Genomic DNA, 19,612 nt, shown 5'->3' with positions numbered 1-19,612 from the left:
TAACCCAATCCACAGGAGAAAAACTAGACTACCTTTTATTTACGAATCCATAAAGATGAAGAATGTGATGACATACAAAACAGCTTGCAGCAGTACAAACTTATACAAGTATGATTAAAATAAATGCAGCAATACCTATCATCAAGCTTCTTAAACTATTTAAAAAATCTGACTTAGTAATTGTACTTATTCCATCCTATCCAAAGGAAATAATTTTAAATACAAAAAGACTTATTCCCCAAGATGTTTTATTTTTAATAGTACAAGATTTAAGGGTACAAAAGTCAAAATATCAAAAGGATGGTTAACTGTTATACAGTAATTAAAATACACTCACAAAGCCTAATATAAATTTAAATTATTCAAATGCAAACTCAACATGATCACAACTACATTTTAAAAATAAGTCATGTATAAACCAAGGAAACCAAAATACTGGGAAAAGGAAAATATATACAAAAATATTACGAATTTTACATCTAGTCCTCTGAAACAAAGAGTATTTTCTAAAGTTTGTTTTCTGAATTTCTGTTTTTTTCTAATGTATTTCAATGAACACGTATTACTATAAAATAAAAACAGAAATATACCAAAATTGTCAAACTTTGGCAATATTTAAAATATGTAAACTACTCTGCTAGCGACAAAACTATATATAATGATATATGAATTGATGGCTCCTCTGCTACCACTAAAGTTTTATAATAAAGTTGTTCATATTTAAATAAACAAATGGGCAAACAAAACTACTTCTCTGCCACAGAGAGACTATCTAGGTAGGAAAAAGGGGTCTGGGAGAGGTGGAGAAAGCGAGGGTTCTAGGGAACTGTCCACCAAGGAGGTGCTGACAGGCCCTTGGATTTTGGGTGAGTGTTAGGGCACCCTCTGGAGGCTGGGAGCCCACAACCCACTTTCCCTTTATCTTCTTTTTCCCCCACATCTTTCCCTTCCAATCATTCTGTTCTATTTTCCTTCCTTCCCTGCTCCTTTTTCTGTCTGCCTGGTAACTATGCGGATTGGAAGAAATAACACTTGTAAGACACCTAAGACAGTGCATAGATGTTTAAGAAAATCAAATTATTTTATCCCTTCCTTTTGCTTTTTTAGTTCTTGAACTCATTTCTTTCTTCTTTGGATTCCCTCCTTTTTTTTTCCTTTTCTTCCATTCTAACCTTCCTTTTACTTTCCTGTTCTCTCTTTTGGGAGAGTCACTGAGAAAGGGAGGCTGCTTTCTAGAAGATGACTCCTTTCCTTTGAGGGGTAGGACAGTTACAAAAATGTCCAAATATTCACTAGAAAAAAACAAGTTTCAGGGATCGATAATGTTTTCAAAAACTTTCCCCTATCCTAATATATAAAAACAATATTAAATATACCTTATGTGACCTAGGGGCTTCACAGTGGTTCAGTTGAGCTGTTATATTAACAAATGGCTATCATGAGAAAGAGAGATGTGCTCAAGTTTTAGCCATGTTTCTTTTAAAATTGTAAATGTTTGAAATATAAAAAATAATGTTTTTTATATAGTGAAATGGTTATTATAGTCAAATCAATTAACATACCCATGATCTCTCTTACACTCTGTGTATGTATGTGTGTGTAAGAACACCTAAAATCTACTCTTAGCAAATTTCCAGTATACAATACCCTATTAGCTACAGTTCTGACACTGTGCCTTAGATCTCTAGGTTTATTCATTCCATATAACTGCAACTTTGTTTGTGGCAAGCCCCATCTTCCGATTTCCTCTCCGTCTCCCATAACCATCACTCTACTTTTTTGTATGCATTCTACTTTTTTCAAGATTCCACATATAAGTGAGGTCATGCCGTGTTTCTCTTTCTACCTTCCGTTTATTTCATTTAGTTTAATGCCCTCCAGGGTTATCCACGTTGTTGCAAGTGGCAGATTATCTTTCTTTTTAAAGGTTGGATAATAATCCATTTATAGAACACATATAAATGTCTCTCTCTCTATAAAGATAGGTACATGCCACAGTTTCTTCATCTGTCAATGAACACTTAGGTTGTTTTCATATCTTGGGCATTGTGAATTATTAGAAATAGTATTGTAGTGAAGATGAGAATGCGGATATCTCTCTGAGATGCTAATTTCATTTCCTTTGGTTATAAATCCAAAGTAGGATTGCCAGATTATATGGCAGTTCTATTTGTAATACATTTAGAAACCTTCACACTGTTTTCCATAATGATCACAGTAACATACATTGTCACCAACAATGTACACAGGCTCCCTTTTCTCTATAATCTTGACAACACCAGTTATCTCTTGTCTTTTTGATAATAACCATTCTAATAGTATGAGATGATATCTCACTGTGGTTTTGATTCTTATTTTCCTGATGCTTAATGATGTTGAGCACCTTTCTGTGTACTCATTAGCCATTTTAATATCTCCTTTGAAGAAGTGTCTATCCAAGTCCCTTGCCCATTTTTTTAAAACATGAGCCATATTTCAAAAATCTTCCTTTTTATTAAAAGAGTAGGCTGGGCATGATGGCTTACACATGTAATCCCAGCATTTTGGGAGGCCAACGTGGGCGGATCACCTAAAGTCGGCAGTTCAAGACCTGCCTGACCAACATGGAGAAACGCTGTTTCTACTTAAAATACAAAAAATTAGCTGGGTGTGTTGGTGGATGCCTGTAATCCCAGCTACTCAGGAGGCTGAGGCTGGAGAATCGCTTGAACCTGGGAGACAGGGTTGCAGTGAGCCAAGATTGCACCATTACACTCCAGCCTGGACAACAAGAGCGAAACTCTGTCTAAATAAATAAATAAATAAATAAATGGACTAATTGTCAATAATATTGTAGTTTATGAAGTATTTTTAGAATATTAGGACAAATAACAAATATTCTACCTTTTATGTTTGTGTTTTCCTTTTTTGTCTTAGAAATATTGGGGGGAAAAGAGAGGAATAAAAGAAGGGAGACACATACAAACATGGACTGTGGACCTTTGCAATGCAGCTGCAGACGAGATAAAGGAAAGATAAATATTACATATGGTGGGCCTTGAAATTAAATTCAATGCTTTGATCTTTGTGGATGGAGAAAACAGTTTAAGTTAAAGTTGATGCCTATTTTCTGATAATGACATAGAAACTACCATGAGAAAGAAACACAACATTTTAAAATTCCTCCTTTCCCATGAAAAGTCCATTCCCATAAATCGCCTTGTAGGTGTGATAATGGCATATGGACGGGGGAAAAAAAGAGGGGAAACTGATATAATAGAAACACTTTTTTTGGAACAAGCGTATTTTGGTTTCTGTCATGAGAACTTAAGGTTAGGTGGGATTGTAGGTGATCTGTATTTTAAGAAAGGAAGCAGAATTACTTCCTCAATAGGCTTGGAATTAATTCCTGGAAGGATGAACTGGTGTTGTACTTACATTTGTATCTCTAATGCCCATCACAGTGTCTAGCACAGAAAAACACTGCACGTTACATTCATAAGTCATATAGTCAGTTAACTAAACTGAATAGCTCTCAGGATGCAATAGGGAGGACCCTGAAGATGGCTAAGTAACAAAAGAAAATAACTTTTGAGTTTCTAGCTTAAAAGCTCAAATTACTCAGCATCCTTCAAGTCATTCTGAGATAATTGGAGCAAACAGTTATTTTGAAACTGACAGTCTGGCCTACACATGAAAATGTTTTTAGACTGCCATGTAAATATATTTCAGAAAAGGGAATAAATATACATCCTAATAATCTTATTTTCACATGTATTAGGTAATCTTGAAATGACTGCAGGATTTTGGAGGATCCTTTCTGAAACCTGTGTCTCCATGATTTGTTCAATAATTTTTTAAATCCCATTTTATTCCTAAAAGATGCAACTAAAATCATTATTTCATATTTTTTCTTTAAACAAATGTTGGAAGAAATGTAATCATCTGCCATATCACTTAACTTTGAGACCAAAGGGGACAAGAGCTTTTTATTGCCACGTCTCCAGTGAGTAGCGTTTCTTGTGTGCTCAATGAATATTTGCTGGTCAAATGATCAAATGGAATAATAGTATGATTTGTTCATTAAGTTTCAGAAATGTACTTCATTTTATGAATGTCATGTCAATATACAAATGGTTTCTATATTTCACATAAACAGCATAGAGAAGAGAAAAATAACTGGCAAAAGTAATGACTGATTTCATAATAAGGATGAAAAATTTATTAAAAGAACTATCTTAATAACAGTGGGAGCAGTTTATCCTATAAGTAACAAACTCCTCCTCAGTGGAGCTGTAAAAATAATCAAGGCCATAAAAAAGCAACAAACATTTGATGAATGTAAACATAGTAAGTACTGCATGGATCTCATTTAAATGTTATTTCTCACAAAGACATAGTAATATATACTGCAGTAGTTATTACCGTGGCCACTTTACATATAAGGAAACTGAGACTTACACAAATCATATCAATAGTAAACATAAAATTTAGCTTTGAAACCTAAGCCTGCCTGTGAGGTAAATTTTTCATATTATATTCTATTGTCATCTGTCAGATAGTGTTGAAGAACTTCACTAGGAGGAAGGCTACGGTAGAAAGTTCTAATATTGTTTCCATATTTCAGATTATAAAATGGAATCCATATATATATATATATATATATGTATATGTATATATTTAACCATCTGTTAAGTATGGTTACAATAAGATAATTGATCCTATTATAAAGGGCTTTGAGAATTATCTTACTGAAATACTTCGCAAAATAGGATAGGTTAGACTCTCTACAGGTGTTATTTTATTTTCATATAATATTAATTTATTTTTCCAAGAAACAATGTATGCCAATACACATGATGTAGCTGTTTCACTCTACTGCATGAATCTCTCTCATAATGTGAATTTGTTAAACCAAAACACCAAAAAGAAGAGAACATAAAGGAAGTTAAACTAATGTTTTTCCTTAGCCTTAAAAAATGCATGCGCTTGTAATTATTTCAATTCCCTCCAATATGGTTTGAAAATCAGGGGAAAACATAACAGTATAAAAGAAACTTCTTTGTAAATGAACTTGAAGGGTTGAATGCATATTCAATATTCAACAACATTCTCTACACAAATAGCTTCTCTTATTTGATTATTAGCTTGTGTTTAATTTCCCTTGACAAATCATTCACCTTTGTTAATAATCATTTAGCACAGCAAAGCAATTCTTGTAAGTTCATGGGAATGGATTTTAAACAGTATCCACTGTAAAGATGCTACTGTAAACGCAATTAGGAGGGAGAAAAAGAGCATGAGGTAGGGGTGGCAGGTCGTATGGGAGAGGATCTAACTCCTCCATTATTGGTGCTGTTCACACAAACCTTCAACAATTCTAAGAACTCTTTGGGGTTTCAAAAGGAACAACCAGCTACTCTTTAGTATGGGCAATATATTTTTTTTAACTAACCCTAAAGTATAACCTATCATATTGAGTAGAAAAAAAATCTCTGGCAATAACATTATCATTCAACAACTTCATGAAAGACAAAATCAGAGATTGTTAGAGCTGGTGGGTGCCTCAGAGATAATCTCATCCACAACCCTAATTTTACAGAAGAAAATCTGAGGCCCAGAGAAGACAGATTCTCTAGATATAACCAATACAAGACTTAAAATCCTGACTCCCAATTTTCTGTTAAGCCTACACCTCCTCTGAGCACTATATATGAAGTTCAATGTGTGTGTTTCATTAACTTTACTGCCCAAGGTGCTTACCAGCTGTCCAATCCAATCTCTGGTGTTATCTTTAAGAAAAAAATAGGTATAATGTGATATTTATTCACTCTAGAAAAGTCAAATTTTAGTTATTTCAGATGAAACAAGCTCTCTCCCTCTCTTTTTTTTTTCTCTCTCCTTATAGAGTCACCATAGTAGCCACATGAAGTGTTTTACCTAAATAAGCTAGACAAATCCACCAGCTTTTCACAGCAAAAAGAAGCAAAGACTTGTACCTTACAGTAACAGGACATGTACTCAGACCATTAACGGGCTAAAACTGTGCAGACATCAAGTTCTACGCATCTTTTTCAGGGAGTACATCATCAGGTCCAAGAAAGAAGCACCATTAATATATTTCAGAAAAGGAACAATGAATGATAACCTGTTTTAAAAACCTTCAAACCTCATTTCTTTGGGAACACCAATCACCTTTACAAAAATCTGGGGTAGAAGAGTTATTCACTACAAACTTCACTGAGTAGCTGCGCCACCTCTTGATAAAATTTGTTTGTTGATTTCAAGCGGATTGTATCCAAGTGGAAAGCACACAACACAACTGGGGACAACCTGAGCCTAGCTCCAGATTTTCTGTCTAAAATAAAAATAAGCTCTTTATCTTAAAAAATGTCAAATAGCAAACTGATGTGTTCAATTTCATCTGGAGTTCATCGACCACCCCACTTAGTCCTGCTGGTTGGCCCAGTGGGTTGGGGCTTTAGGTGATAGTAACCTGAGATGAGTTCAGGAGCTCCCAAATCAGCAGTTGGGAGCCCAGTCAGTAGCTAAATACATAAGGAGATCCCAAGCAGAGAGCCACCCAAGGTGCCCCATTTCCCAGCCGCATCTGCTCTTACAACCACTGCATGTTAGAGCCCAGGGTCCCATCACCACTGAGTTATCAGCCCAACATCGGACACCGGAAAATCAGTGCGATCTCTTGGCCCCCAAACCCAGCTGGCTCCCAGAGAGGGCAGAGCAGTCGCAGCAGCTTCCGTCACTCTCCCAGCAGGCAGAGACATAAACAAGCAACAAAAGGAATTGTTCTCTCCCCCGAGGGAGGCAACATGCATCAAAGAGACATGAACCTCGTCCTACCTTGCATCCAAACATCAACGATAAAGTGTTGTTGGTGCAAGCAACTTTGCAGTGGCAAATCATTGGTGTAAAACAGTCAGGGTCCTTAACAACAGGGGACATTCCTTCCGGGCTGCGGCAGTGGCAGCTCGCTGGGGGACCCGAACGCGGTGCTCGCCGGGCACATGGAGCGACAGCCTAGACCGAGCTGCCGCTTCGATCGCTGCCCCCCGCGCCCGCCGTGGCCATCCCGGAGCCCCGGTGGAAGCAACGCCGCGGGCAAGTACCGAGCGTCTCGGGGTCTCCCTTCCCTGGGGAACGAGGCGTGTGGGGGGAGGGACAGAACCAAGAAAGGATTTTTCCCCCTATGGTGAATTTGGGGGAGGTAAAATAAAAATAAAATAAAATAAAATAAAAATAAACCATAAAAAATAAAAGGAAGCGAGGCACTTAGGGGAGGGTTCAAAGGAGGTGGGGCAGTATTAGCATGTAAAAGGATGTGCCCGCCTACTCTCCCCAGTCACACAAGATTGTCATGCGAGCTGAAGGGGGCTGAAATTATTCCCTCTGAAGAAGAAGAAGAAGGGGGGAAAAAAACATACTGCAGCTCCCGATTTGGTAAAAAGCCAGTGGCTTGCTGCAATCCAGAGTCACTGTGGGGAGCGCTGGCTGGGCAAGTGGGGTGGGAGGGAGGGGCTGAGGTAGGGAGGAAGCGCGATGCTCGCCAGCCTGGCCCTGCCTTTGGGTGCTCTTGGTGCCACCAAGGAGTCCCCAGCGTAGAAGCGCGGGACCTCCCCACGCTGACGTGACCCCGAGACCACATTTGGCCCCCACCGCTACAGCTGCCTGAGGGTAGAAGACGTACGAGGCCGAGTTCCCAGGAAGGGGAGGCCCTCGCGCAGCCCTGCAGGGAGCATCCTCCCAGCCCGGGGACAACAGCCTGCCCAGGGCGGAGGGCCAGCAAAGGAATCTAGGGTAGAAAACGGGCTCAAAATGATTTCGCTGGTGCCCTAAGCCTCTAATTCTGGGTCAGCAAACCTACTGAACCTACTCACTCCCTGGGTAGGGAAGCGGCCTCAGAACCAAGGTTTTATTTGATATAACATTTGTCAAACTCAAAAAAGAAGAGTCTGCCCCTTCCCCACCTTGATGTCTTTGAGGCTCCAGGAAATCTCAGAATTGGTATTTATATTGTTCCGGAAGTATGAATGACACGACTGATGAATGCTTTATTATTTGTTTGTTTTGTTTTTTTGTTTTTAACTGAGGCTGTCAAAATTGCAAAAAGACCAAAAAAAAAAAAAAAATCAGCATGTGGCTGGCTGGCACAGCTGCAAAACTGCTTATTGAAGACAAAAACAAATGTGATAAGATGGGTGTGGGGGTAGGAAGTGGGTAAAACTAGAACTCTTTGGGTGCCACCTGGGTGCCTGGCGCTATGCCTCACAGATGGTTGGTGGAAAGAGAGCAAAACATCAGAGTTTGGAATCAGATTCTGGCTCTGGTGCTAGAAGTGGCTTTGTGTAAGTCACTTATATTATCCAAACCCCGGTTTGCTTATCTGTAACTAATGGTATTAACCCCTAACCTACAGAGTTGTCAGGAAGACTAGACGGATAGAGTGAACAACACATTCCTGTGGTAAGCCCCAGCATGTGGTAGTTGCTTTTAACTTATATAGTTTATTTCATTTCTCAGCTTGAGAGGTAGAAATTATTGGACACATTTTTTCCTAGGGGAAGAAACTGAGCATCTTAATGTTATATCACTTGCTCAAGTCATATAATCAATAAGCTATCAGGTTTATGTTAAAAGAAAAGTAGAGGAGGAGAGTTTAAAAAACAACATCATGAGATACATAACACACTTCTCCAGAAACATGTGCTAACGTCTTCAGATTTATTTGGGAAGAATCAGGACTGTCATATTCACATGAATGTGATAATTCCAAAACACTCTAATGGGTACTAAACTCAGAGAGCTCGGAGATCTCACCTGAAATACAGCAACAACATAGTCCAAAATATCCATGGCAAACTGCCAGAGCCACATCCTCCTGATGTAGTTCTATCAGAATGCCACACCACTTATATTCTAAACTAATGAGAGCCTCAGTATCATGACGTGCTTCCTCCTTAGAAAGCTTAAATGTGTTGGTAAGAAAAAAAGAACAAATCAACTTGCAAACCATTAAGCCAAAGACAGTACCTTATAAACTTTGTTTCCCTTTCCCATATCCAAAACACTTTCCTCTCATCTCCCAAGTTAATGTAAAATGAACCTGATTATGTCATGGTTCTGCAGGATGTTTATTATAAATACGGATTATGAAGCCCAACCCTACATTTCATCCTATCAGCCACTAGAATGTCAATAAATCTATATCTAAATCGGCCCTCTTGTGAGAAGAATGCAAGTTCCTCTTATGAAATAAGACTTCTCTGAAGACAAATCTGTATGAAACAAAGTATGAGCAAAAATCATCATGGAAAGACCCTTAGAGTTGCGTTATACCTGGTTCTAACTGTAGAGGGCAGCCATGCCTAAGGTTTTGGGATTCTTACACTAAGTGCAGGAATCCTTGCCTAGTAGATTTCTCCATTAGGAATCAGTACGGATTCAATCTAATGAATAGCTGGAGCCTGCTGGGATGCAGGAGATCTAATCTATATGTTCTTAAACATACTGGGTCACATTTTAGGAGCAAAACTCTGGTCTGGGCCTTCTGTGGAAATTTAAAGTCACGTTTATAGATTAAGTATATCCCTTACCATTTTATTCCTTTATGTTAACATAAAATGTGTGACTGTGTGAGCACTTCCACCTACAGAGCATCTATAATTATGGTTGGTTTTTCCAAAAGAGAATAGATTCTAAAAAAGCTGTACAATATTTCCCTTATTCATTAGCCTATAATTTGGATTTCAAACACCCCAAAAGTACTGTATGCTCTATATTGTGATGTTCCAATAATATCTAACACAGTCTTTCCCTAATGAATTACTCAAGCTAAGGCTGACCTCCTATTCTAGGGCATCATTAAGGCTGCTATCTTCAAGTTATTCCCCATTTTACAGTTTGTGCTACTTTACATTGATAAAGCCAAATGACAAAATATAAAACAAAATGTATATTTCATTTTCTTTATTTTTCATATTTAACTTTAATCAATGAGAGTTCATTTCTCTGTATGTATGTGTGTGTATATATATCTGTTATCTGTTTATTTCTATTAGATAAAATACTTTCCTTTAATTCTTGTCTCCAAATAATAACTCTGGGCTAAATTGAAGGGAGGATGAGGAGGAAAGTGGTTTCCATGACAATGCATTCCATAGTTAGAGCCAGTAACCACTATGGTTAAAATAAATGAATCACTGTTACCTTAAGACATAAACACATTTCATTATTGGTTTGAAAAGCACTAATTTGAGAGTGTACTGCATGGGGGTGTACTGCAATATTTTTAGGAGATATTACTAGGAAATGTAAGGAGATGACACATTCATTTTTATAGTAAAAATAACTGCCCTTAATTAGACATTTCAATGATTGATAACATTTACAGTTCCTCCTAATAATTATCACTTGTATAAAATGATGCATTACAACAATACACTATTAAGAATTTCTCCTAATGACAACTTTCCTCAAAATGGACTCATAATTACAAAAAACAGGATTATCAATAAATGTAACCAGGGTTTAATTTTAATCATTTATTTATTATTGTTTTACTTAATCAGAAACTGGGACACAGTGAGAGGCATTAGCTAGTTATTCATCTTTTTTCTTTGCTGATCCTTTTCATAGCAATTTTTAAAAAGACATTGTTCACGTTGCAAGGGAAAAGAGCAGATTGGCTGCTAGGAGCCATGCTGCTACTTCCTACTCTCTGTGTGACTTTAAGCAAGCTACCCAGCCTCTCTGAATCTCAATTCCCCTTTTTATTAAGATGAAATAGGTACAGTAGATTATTCTTTCAGAGGGAGGAAAGAGAAAACATTGGTAACAGTAAAATAAGAGACTACGGCTTATCTGAGTGATAGAATCGAAATTTGAAGTCAAGCCATCTGATTGAAGATCTAAGCTCCTAACAAGCAGACCATCCCAGCTATTACTTAAAGCTAACACATCCCAATTTTTCATCTATTCTCTGTGATACTGTTTGCTATTTAGTAACTCTTCGAGGGAGTTCTTCCCTATGACCCCTATTAAGAAAGCATAGTCTTTAGGTAACACATGAACTTTGGAGACAGTCAGACTACATAAGGTTTTGTCATTATTAGCTGTGTGATTTCAACCTTTAAATCCCTTTCCTTCTCTTCTCCCCTGTAAATTGAAATCCACTTATGTTCATTTAATCTTTAGTAGAGATATCTTCACGCAAGTGAAATACTGTATTTTTATCATTGAGTTTCCTGAAATATGTAAGGCAGAGAGGCATGTGAATGTCTTTCTGCCATCAATGAGTTTACAAACCAGTTGACAAGGTTACTCTGAAATAAGAGTAACAGAAACTTTCTAACAGTAAGTTCTTATAAGTAAGAACTAATAAGTGTACTCAAAGTCCAATGAATGCCCGACCAATCTAGTTAGCTAATCTAAGCTACCATTTATTGTTCTAGAAAATGGTGATAATTCTATATCATTGCTATAAGGCTTAAATGAGATAAGTATTGCAAAATGCCTGTCATCTTTATCTGGTTTGTATTAGGCACTCAGTAAATTAGAAGGGCTTTGTGTCACTTTTCTGATTTTTTTAAGTGCAAGTTAACATAAAAGAATAAACCTATTAGATTCACCCAATATGTATAATCTCTTTATACTGAACAATACAAAGTCTTTAACCTTTCTTCACAATTTCTACTGTCTCAGACCCTTTCTCAGATCTTCCAAATTCCTCTTACTGAAGAACACACAACTGCAATGATACTTTGTCAGGCCCCATATAAATGGACTCTAATATCCATCACGTTCCCCCATAATTGTTAACCCTTTGTGTTCACTTAATTTCTAAGTCCTCTATGTCCACTCATCTGCCCCTAAGTATAGATTCCTTTGAGCTAGTCATATGAAGTGACTGGTTGGCCTTTGTAGAGTCATACTTAGCATGTCTGAATGAACTTCACTTGAAATAGTTTTCTTATTTAGTTGATTAGTCAATAAATAGATGAATAAAGAACCAGTAAATAAGTGATCTCAGCCAGGCTTTCCACTGCTTCCACTTAGACCCTAGGTGAAATATTGTGAAGATCTTTGAGTACTGACCCAGCTCCTCTCCCTGCCACCTCTCCTAGTTGGAAGGAGTATAGTCTTTATTGAAGAAATGCCAGCCTATTCGTTCCGAATCACTTTTGACATTTTATTTTAGCAGCAAGTATTTTCTGAAATAATTATTGCCCCCTCAAAATTTTGCCTTTGAGACTTCTCATGACAGTCACTTTCAACCTGTTGCCATTTTGAAAAAGCAACTCCAAAGTACCACCCTCTACACCACCTGTGAGAATTTTCTTAGTGGTAAAATTCAAATAAAACAAGATCCCTTCTTAGGCCTTAATGCTCACCAAATTTGACGTCAATGTTGGAATAATAAAATTTGGGTCTATGTTCCAGTCCTAGTTTGGACACTTGCTATGCAATTCTGAGTTACTTCATCTGAAAGTTAATTTTCTCAACCGCTAAAAAACAGAAGGAGGTTGTTGAATAATAATACCTACATCACAGGATTCCTATGAGAATTAACTAAAATGCCACGTGTAAAAGTACCTATCAAAGTGCTTGGCACATTAATTAATGAATGCTTAATACTACTCATTTGTTCACTCACTCATTATTTTATTCATTCACTACACACCAAAGCTAGCCAAGAAACTTTATTTAAAACAAATGTCAACCAAGCACAGCAAAATTTCTGTGAAATCACTAATTCTGTTTTTATATTGTGCTTGCCCATCTGTGAAACAAAGGCAAATTAATCATGGTCAAAAAATATACTAAATCAGAGTTCAACTTTGAAAGCAGCAATTCATGGGAGGTCTGACAAGAACATGGCTCATTTTAAATGGCTTTATTTTGCCACTGTGTGCTTCTCTACTACAAATAGACTTTCCTTATCAGCTCCTTTTCATCTGAACAATAGATGACTCTTCTAGCTGCATGAACTAAATGAGGTGTTTTACAAACCCCCAAGAACACCACTCTATTATGTCACAAGAAAGGTTCCTCAGCTAATCATACACTAAGTTGAATGATTACATGATTACAGGAACGAAACAATTCATCCCCTAAAACTGTAAAGACATCAGATTTCTTGTACGATCTCCAGCTATATACCACAGATTTAAGATAATGATACCATTAACACTTCTTCTCTTAATGATCTGCAAGCATAATGGTTAAAAGTCCTCCCTAGATTATTATGTTCAGTTTGGTTAAAATAAGATTATTATAAGAAAACTACCTTTTGGTACAGTGTGTAAGTTAGTCCTACTACAAGAATGCTGGTGCTTTCTTCCTTTAATATAAGGACAATCAATCTTAAATGTAATGATTGGAAGATGTGCATTGTATTTGCTTTAGTTGCATCTGATCATGGAATAATTTTGTTTCATTGATGATATTAGCACATTAACTTTATATCCCCCCTTTTGGTTACCGATTAGATACTTTTTTTTTTTTTTTAAGATGGAGTCTCGCTCTGCTACCAGGCCGGAGTGCAGTGGCACAATCCCGGCTAACTCCAATCTCCCAGTCCCTGGTTCAAGCGATTCTCTTGGCTCAGCTGCCCGATAGCTGGGGTTACAAGCACATGATACCATGCCCAGCTAAAATTTTTTTATTTTTATTTTTAGTAGAGGTAGGGTTTCACCATGTTGACCAGGTTGGTCTCGATCTCCTGACTTTGTATTCTGCCCGCCTTAGCCTCCCAAAGAGCTGGGATTATAGGCGTGAGCCACCGCACCCAGACTCAAAAACATATTTTCAAGTACCTACTATGTGCTAGATACTAGGCCAAGTTTGGGATGCAGTGGTTAAGTACAGACCAATGCATTACTGGTCTCATGGAGATTACATAGCAATGGAGAAGGCAGACTGGGATAAGTGCTTTGAGGAGAGCCACCTGGCTCTATAAAAGCACATGTAGGGGGATCTAATCTAAAAATGGAGATAGAGAAGGCATAATGGGGACAGTGATTACTGAGTTGAGATTAAAGAAAATAAGTGGATACTAACCAGACAAATAGAGGAGGGAAAAGCATCTCAAATAGAGGGAATAGAATATACAAAAAATATGTGGTACCAGCAAACAAGGAACATGGGAAGGACTGAGATAAACAGAATATAGAAAACAAGGGAAACATCAAGTGAGCAGAGGTTGAAGAAGAAAGCAGAGGAGAGACTATACAGATTGTATTTAAAACATTTGCTCTTATTCTAAAAGCCTTAGGAAACTACACAAGAAACATTTTAAAGCAGCTTTATTGGCATATAAGTGACACACAATAAACTGTAAATATCTGAAGTATAAATGTGGTAATTCTCAACATATATATACATCTGGGAAACCACTAACATAATCAAGATAATAAACACAGCTATCACCTTCAAACATTTCCACGCGCCCCTCTGTAAACCTCACCCCTCCCACTCTTTCCCAATTCCCCATCTCAACGCATTCACTCATCTGCTTTCTGTCACTAAAGATATATTTGCATTTTCAAGAGATTGATACAAATAAAATCATACAATATGTGTTTTGGGTCTGCATTTTTCTATTCAACATATCTATTTTGAGGTTTATCTAGGCAGTTGCACTTGCCAATAGTTTACTTCTTTTCTTATTGCCGAGTAATATTGTATTGTAAAGATATACTATATGATGTGTTTATATTTGTTGAGGACATTTGGGTTGCTTCCATGTTGAAGTTATATAGCTGCTATAAATATCTGTGCATAAGTCTCTGTATAGACTTATATATTTCCTTTTCTTTTGCAGTGGAGTTGCTTAATAACATGATGAATACGTGTTTATATTTTAAGAAACTGTTAAACTGGCTTTTCAAAGTTCTTGTCTCATCTCAAATTCCCATAAGCAGTGTATAAGAATTCTAGATCCTTCACATCTTTACCATCATCAAGTATTGTCAGTTATTTTAATTGTAGCCATTCTAATAGATATATAATAGCACCTCATTGTAGTTTTAATCTGCATTTCCTTAATGACTCATCGTGGTGAACATCTTTTCATGTAGTATTTTTTTTTTGGTTATTTTTGGTAAATTATTCAAATCTTTTACTTATCTTTAAACTTGAGTTGTTTGTTTCTAATTAAGTTTTAAGAGTTTTTATATAAGTCTACATCCAAACCTATATTAGATACATGTTGCATATAGTTTTTCCCAGTCTGTGGTTTGTCTTTTCATTCTTAACAGTGTCTTTGGAATACCAGAAGTTTTTAGTATTGATGAATGTAATTTATTATTTTTTTCCTTTATGGCTCATACCTTTAATTTCATATCTAAGAAAACTGTGTTTAACCCAGGGTCACAAGGATATTCTTCTCTTATTTCTTCTAGAGGCTTTGTAATTTTACATTTTAACCTATGATCATTTTTCACTTAGATTTTTTGTATGGCATGAGGTATGGATCCAATTTCATTTTTTTTGCAACTATATATTTAATTGTTCCAGTATTATTTGTTGAAACAATCCTTTTCCCATTTAATTGTATGTCTTTGTAAAAATTAACTTGTCCTTATATGTATGGTTTAATTTTGGATTCTGTATTCTATTAATCCATTTTTCCATCTTTCTACAAATACTATGATTTGGATACTGCAGCTTTATAATAATTCTTGAATCAAGATAATTTTGACCTTCAACTTTGTTCTCCTTTTTGCAGAGCTGTTTTTACTCTCCTAGGTACTTTAAAATTTCATACAAATTTTAGAATTAACTTTTTAATTCTATACCTACAAAAATTTCAACTGGAATTTTGATTGTGTTGAATTGTGTTGAATCTCTAGATTATCTTAGAAAGAATGAACGTCTTAATGATACTGATTCTTCCAACCCACTAGCAAAGTGTCTCTCTACTTTTTTACATCTTCTTTCATTTTACTCAGCAATATTCTATAATTTCCAATGTACTTATTTTTTTCACACATTTCATCAGATTTATTCCTAGGTATTTCATATTTCATACTATTCTAAATGGAATTCTTTTATTGATTTTAATTTCTAACTGTTGTCAGTATGTAAAAATACAAATGTTTAATTAATTATCCTTTTATTCTGCAACTCTGCTAAACTCACATATTAGTCTGGTAGCTTTTTAAATAGATTTTGTCAGATCATGACATGTCATCCGTAAACAAAAATTGGTTTTACATCTTCCTTTGCTTCTTTTTCTTTAGCGATTGGGCTGGCTAAAATATCCAGAACAATGTTGCATGAAATTAGTGAAAGTTGATATCCCTGTCTTGTTTCTGATCTTAAGGGGAAAATATGCAGCTTTTCACCATTAAGTATGATGTTAGCGACAGGATTTTCACATATGTTCCTCATCAGGGTGAAGAAATTCCCCTCTATTTGTACTTTGCTAAGAGTTGTTTTTCTGTTGTTTGTTTATTTTGTTTTTAATCAGGAATAGACATTAGATTTTGTCACATGGTTTTTCTATGCCTGAGATTCTTTTTAGTGATTATTATGGTGATTTTTGAATGCCAAACAATCCTGCAAACTACAGTGCTTTTTGTAACTCTAGCTTGGATACATGCCTCTAGAGTTCAGTGTAACCTGGGATAGAAATATAAACTTATGAAGTGTCTGTTAATAGGTTTTGTTAAAGGCTTAGAAATAGATGATATCAACCAACGTGAGAGACAAGCATGAGAAGAAAAAATTACCTAGAATCAGGCTTTGAAGAACTCTATTCTTTTTTTTTTTTTTCTTTTTAAAAAATACCAGGAACCTACTTTTCTTAGTAGCTACTCTATTGATTCTGCTTAATGATAACATGACACATCATTTTTCAATAGTGTATATAGCATCTAGATTTGGCCTTAGTTGATGCCAGAGAGGCAGCAAGGTGGTGAGATAAATATTGCAAAGAGAAAAAAAAAAAAAAAAAAAAACTAAGGACATCACAACAACAATATGTATGGTTCTTACAATTAGCCACCCTCTTGATTTCAATATACTAGGTATTCTGTTTCATTCATTTGTTTCTCAATAGAGAGACATTTCCCATATGATTTTATAAAATTATAATTTTTGAGATATTAAAATGTTAGTAGATGAAGCGATCAAGAACAAGGCCAATATTATTTATCAGCAGGGAAATGAAAATTAAACCACAATGAGATATCACTATACACCAAATGGAATGGCTAAAACTTGGAAATTTAACAACTCCAAGTGTTGATGAGGATGTGGAGGAACTGAAACTCCCATGCACTACTGGTGGAAATGTGAAATGATGTGACCACTTCAGAAAACAGTTCATCATTTCTTAAAAATTTAAACATAAGTGTGCTATACAACACAGTCATTCCATTTCTAGGTATTCAAACATATAAAAACATATGTCTACACAGACTAGCAGCTTTTCTCATGATATCCCCAAATCGGAAATAACCAATAGATACGTTAACAAGTGAATGTATAAACAAAACAATATCTGTATGTAAAACCTCAGAATTCTTGTTCCAATTGAAAGACAAGCACAAAAGTGTGCACGTTGTGTAAATCCTTTACACAAAAATATATAAAATAAAAATCAATATATAGTGATAGAAAGTAGATCCACTGCTTCCTAGGCCTAGAGGTAGAGAGAGGGAAGGGCTGAAAAGAGGCATGAGGAATCCTGGGTGATGGTAATTATCTGTAACTCTACTTTGGCAGTGGTTTCTCAGATGTACATATCTAACAAAACAGATCAAATTTTCATCAAATTGTATATTTTAAATAGATGCATTTTATTATATGTAAAGTCAATAATGTAGATTAAATATCTTAGGTGGTTTAAAACTCAAGACTAAAGAATTATATTAATTTTCTAGGTAAAGTACTAACTTAAACAAACACTAACGGTAGTTTGTTTGTTTTTTCAAATCAAAGTAACTCCCAAACAATTTTTTCCTACACAGGTATTATTATATAAACTGATGATTCTCTGCTTTGTTAGAAGATAGAAGTCCACATAAAGCTCAGTTTTCCAGAACTAGAAGATGTTTCTTTCATGTTTGCCAAGATCACTCAGACAACTACTTTGTTCACTCTTAAGAGCACTTTACCTGAGTTTTTAAAAATATTTTGTAACACTAGGAAAAGATATATCATTAAAAATGAAAAGCTGCTAGTGAGGACAGCCTAAAGTTTTAGAGTTTAAAATTGAGAAATATTGATGAGGCAGTGAGTATATGATTGAATAATAAAACTACCTGGCTAAGGAATGTGTGACTCCTTTGACTGTTGATCAAAATTTCAATTTTTTTCTCACATCTGACAGGAGGTCAAAGGAAGACAAACTAGGTGAAGTATGTAGCCATTTCACACAAAGCAGTATCAAACCAATATAGCAGTATACAAAACTTACTCACTTCTATGGGCATTGATACTTATTTGAATAATATTTTATTTATGTGCCATAACTACTCTGTGATCCCAAAGTTTAATTTAGCACAGCCTCCTGGGAGGTCTTTTTACAGGATGTGATGAAGTAGTCCTTGCACCCAGGCCCAAGCTAGGCCCTAGAGTCTAATGTCTCAGGGGGTTCTAACCAGATTCTCAGCCTCACAGTGAGTGGGTCTACTTTGTACTTACCCTAACTTTCAGAAATTAAGAGGTTATCACTGTTATTGGTTTCCATGACATCTGCTAGATAAAAGAAAGAAGGTTTCAAGACAGGACCAAGGTAATAGCAAAACAGTTAAGATTTTACTGGAGTGCTAAAGGGAGATGGCTACAGTGCAGTAAGGGAATGGAAAGGCACATGTTAATTGGAAGCCCATGGGGGCAGCGTAGAGGCACCCAGCCTCTGCAGCCCCATCTCCTTCATGCAAAGCAGATCAGCCCAGGGACAAAAGGGACATTCTCCTGAGGGAACATAAAGGTAAGCAGAAGAATCACACCAGGCTGCATTGCCACTGCATATACCTACAGTCTTTACTACAGAAGAACTCCACAGTTCTTGCAAGACCTGAGCCCAGCTGGGAGAGCTGCTGGAAATTCATACAGCTGTATTGCTTCAAACTAGGAGCACAAGGTGTAGATGCCCTAAGCCCTACCCAGCTCCTGTGGGCCAAGTTGCAGCCATACAGTGCTATGCAGAGACCAAAGCTACTTCTGGAGTGCATCCTCTTCTGGAGGCCAATAGCTACTGCACCTCTCAAACACTGGGGCTCCATCTTCATTCCCCCAATCCCACACTAGTGGCTGAACATCACAACTCCAGCTGGGTAGAACCTGAGCCCAAAATCAACTGTGACTGTCATCTTGCACAGCAGGGAAACCAACCCCTGCCACCTCTACTTCCAGAAAGATGAACAGTCTGGAAGTCTTACTGAGGGCAAACACCCTGAGCCAGCCAATCTGTTTCACCCCCTCCCAGAGTAGGAGAGGTTCTTGAGCAACTGAACAGTTGACACATCCCCAGCTTAACAAAATGGCTATGAGGCCATGCCTGGGTCCTGAGAAATAGCCTCATGGTGTCTTCCACCCCACTATGGCCATGCCCCTGGCCTTCCCAAAACCCACATGTCTACAATCAGGGGCCTGAGAAACATCC

At 36.6% G+C, this 19,612-nt stretch overlaps 1 protein-coding gene across 18 annotated transcripts in view; it reads right to left on the bottom strand.

Annotated features, from left to right (window-relative positions):
- The window catches only part of DLG2 (discs large MAGUK scaffold protein 2), a 2,183,817-nt gene that overhangs the window by 1,263,570 nt on the left and 900,635 nt on the right, over positions 1-19,612 (bottom strand). For 2 of the 18 annotated variants that reach the window (XM_032295969.1, XM_032295971.1), the window contains exon 1: positions 6,841-7,460. The exons of 15 other annotated variants lie outside the window; for them this stretch is intronic. In XM_032295969.1, coding sequence (XP_032151860.1) covers positions 6,841-6,942 — 102 coding nt within the window. In that variant the 5' untranslated portion in view covers positions 6,943-7,460. Of the gene's footprint in view, positions 1-6,840; positions 7,494-19,612 lie in introns of those variants that run through there. One more of the 18 variants, XM_032295974.1, reaches the window with a different exon arrangement.

The sequence above is a fragment of the Sapajus apella genome, unplaced genomic scaffold (assembly GCF_009761245.1).
Source record: "Sapajus apella isolate SASKATOON/1434 unplaced genomic scaffold, GSC_monkey_1.0 scaffold34, whole genome shotgun sequence".
NCBI lineage: Eukaryota > Metazoa > Chordata > Mammalia > Primates > Cebidae > Sapajus > Sapajus apella.
Note: the sequence above shows the minus strand (reverse complement) of the source record. Positions and strands in the feature narration are given on the sequence as shown.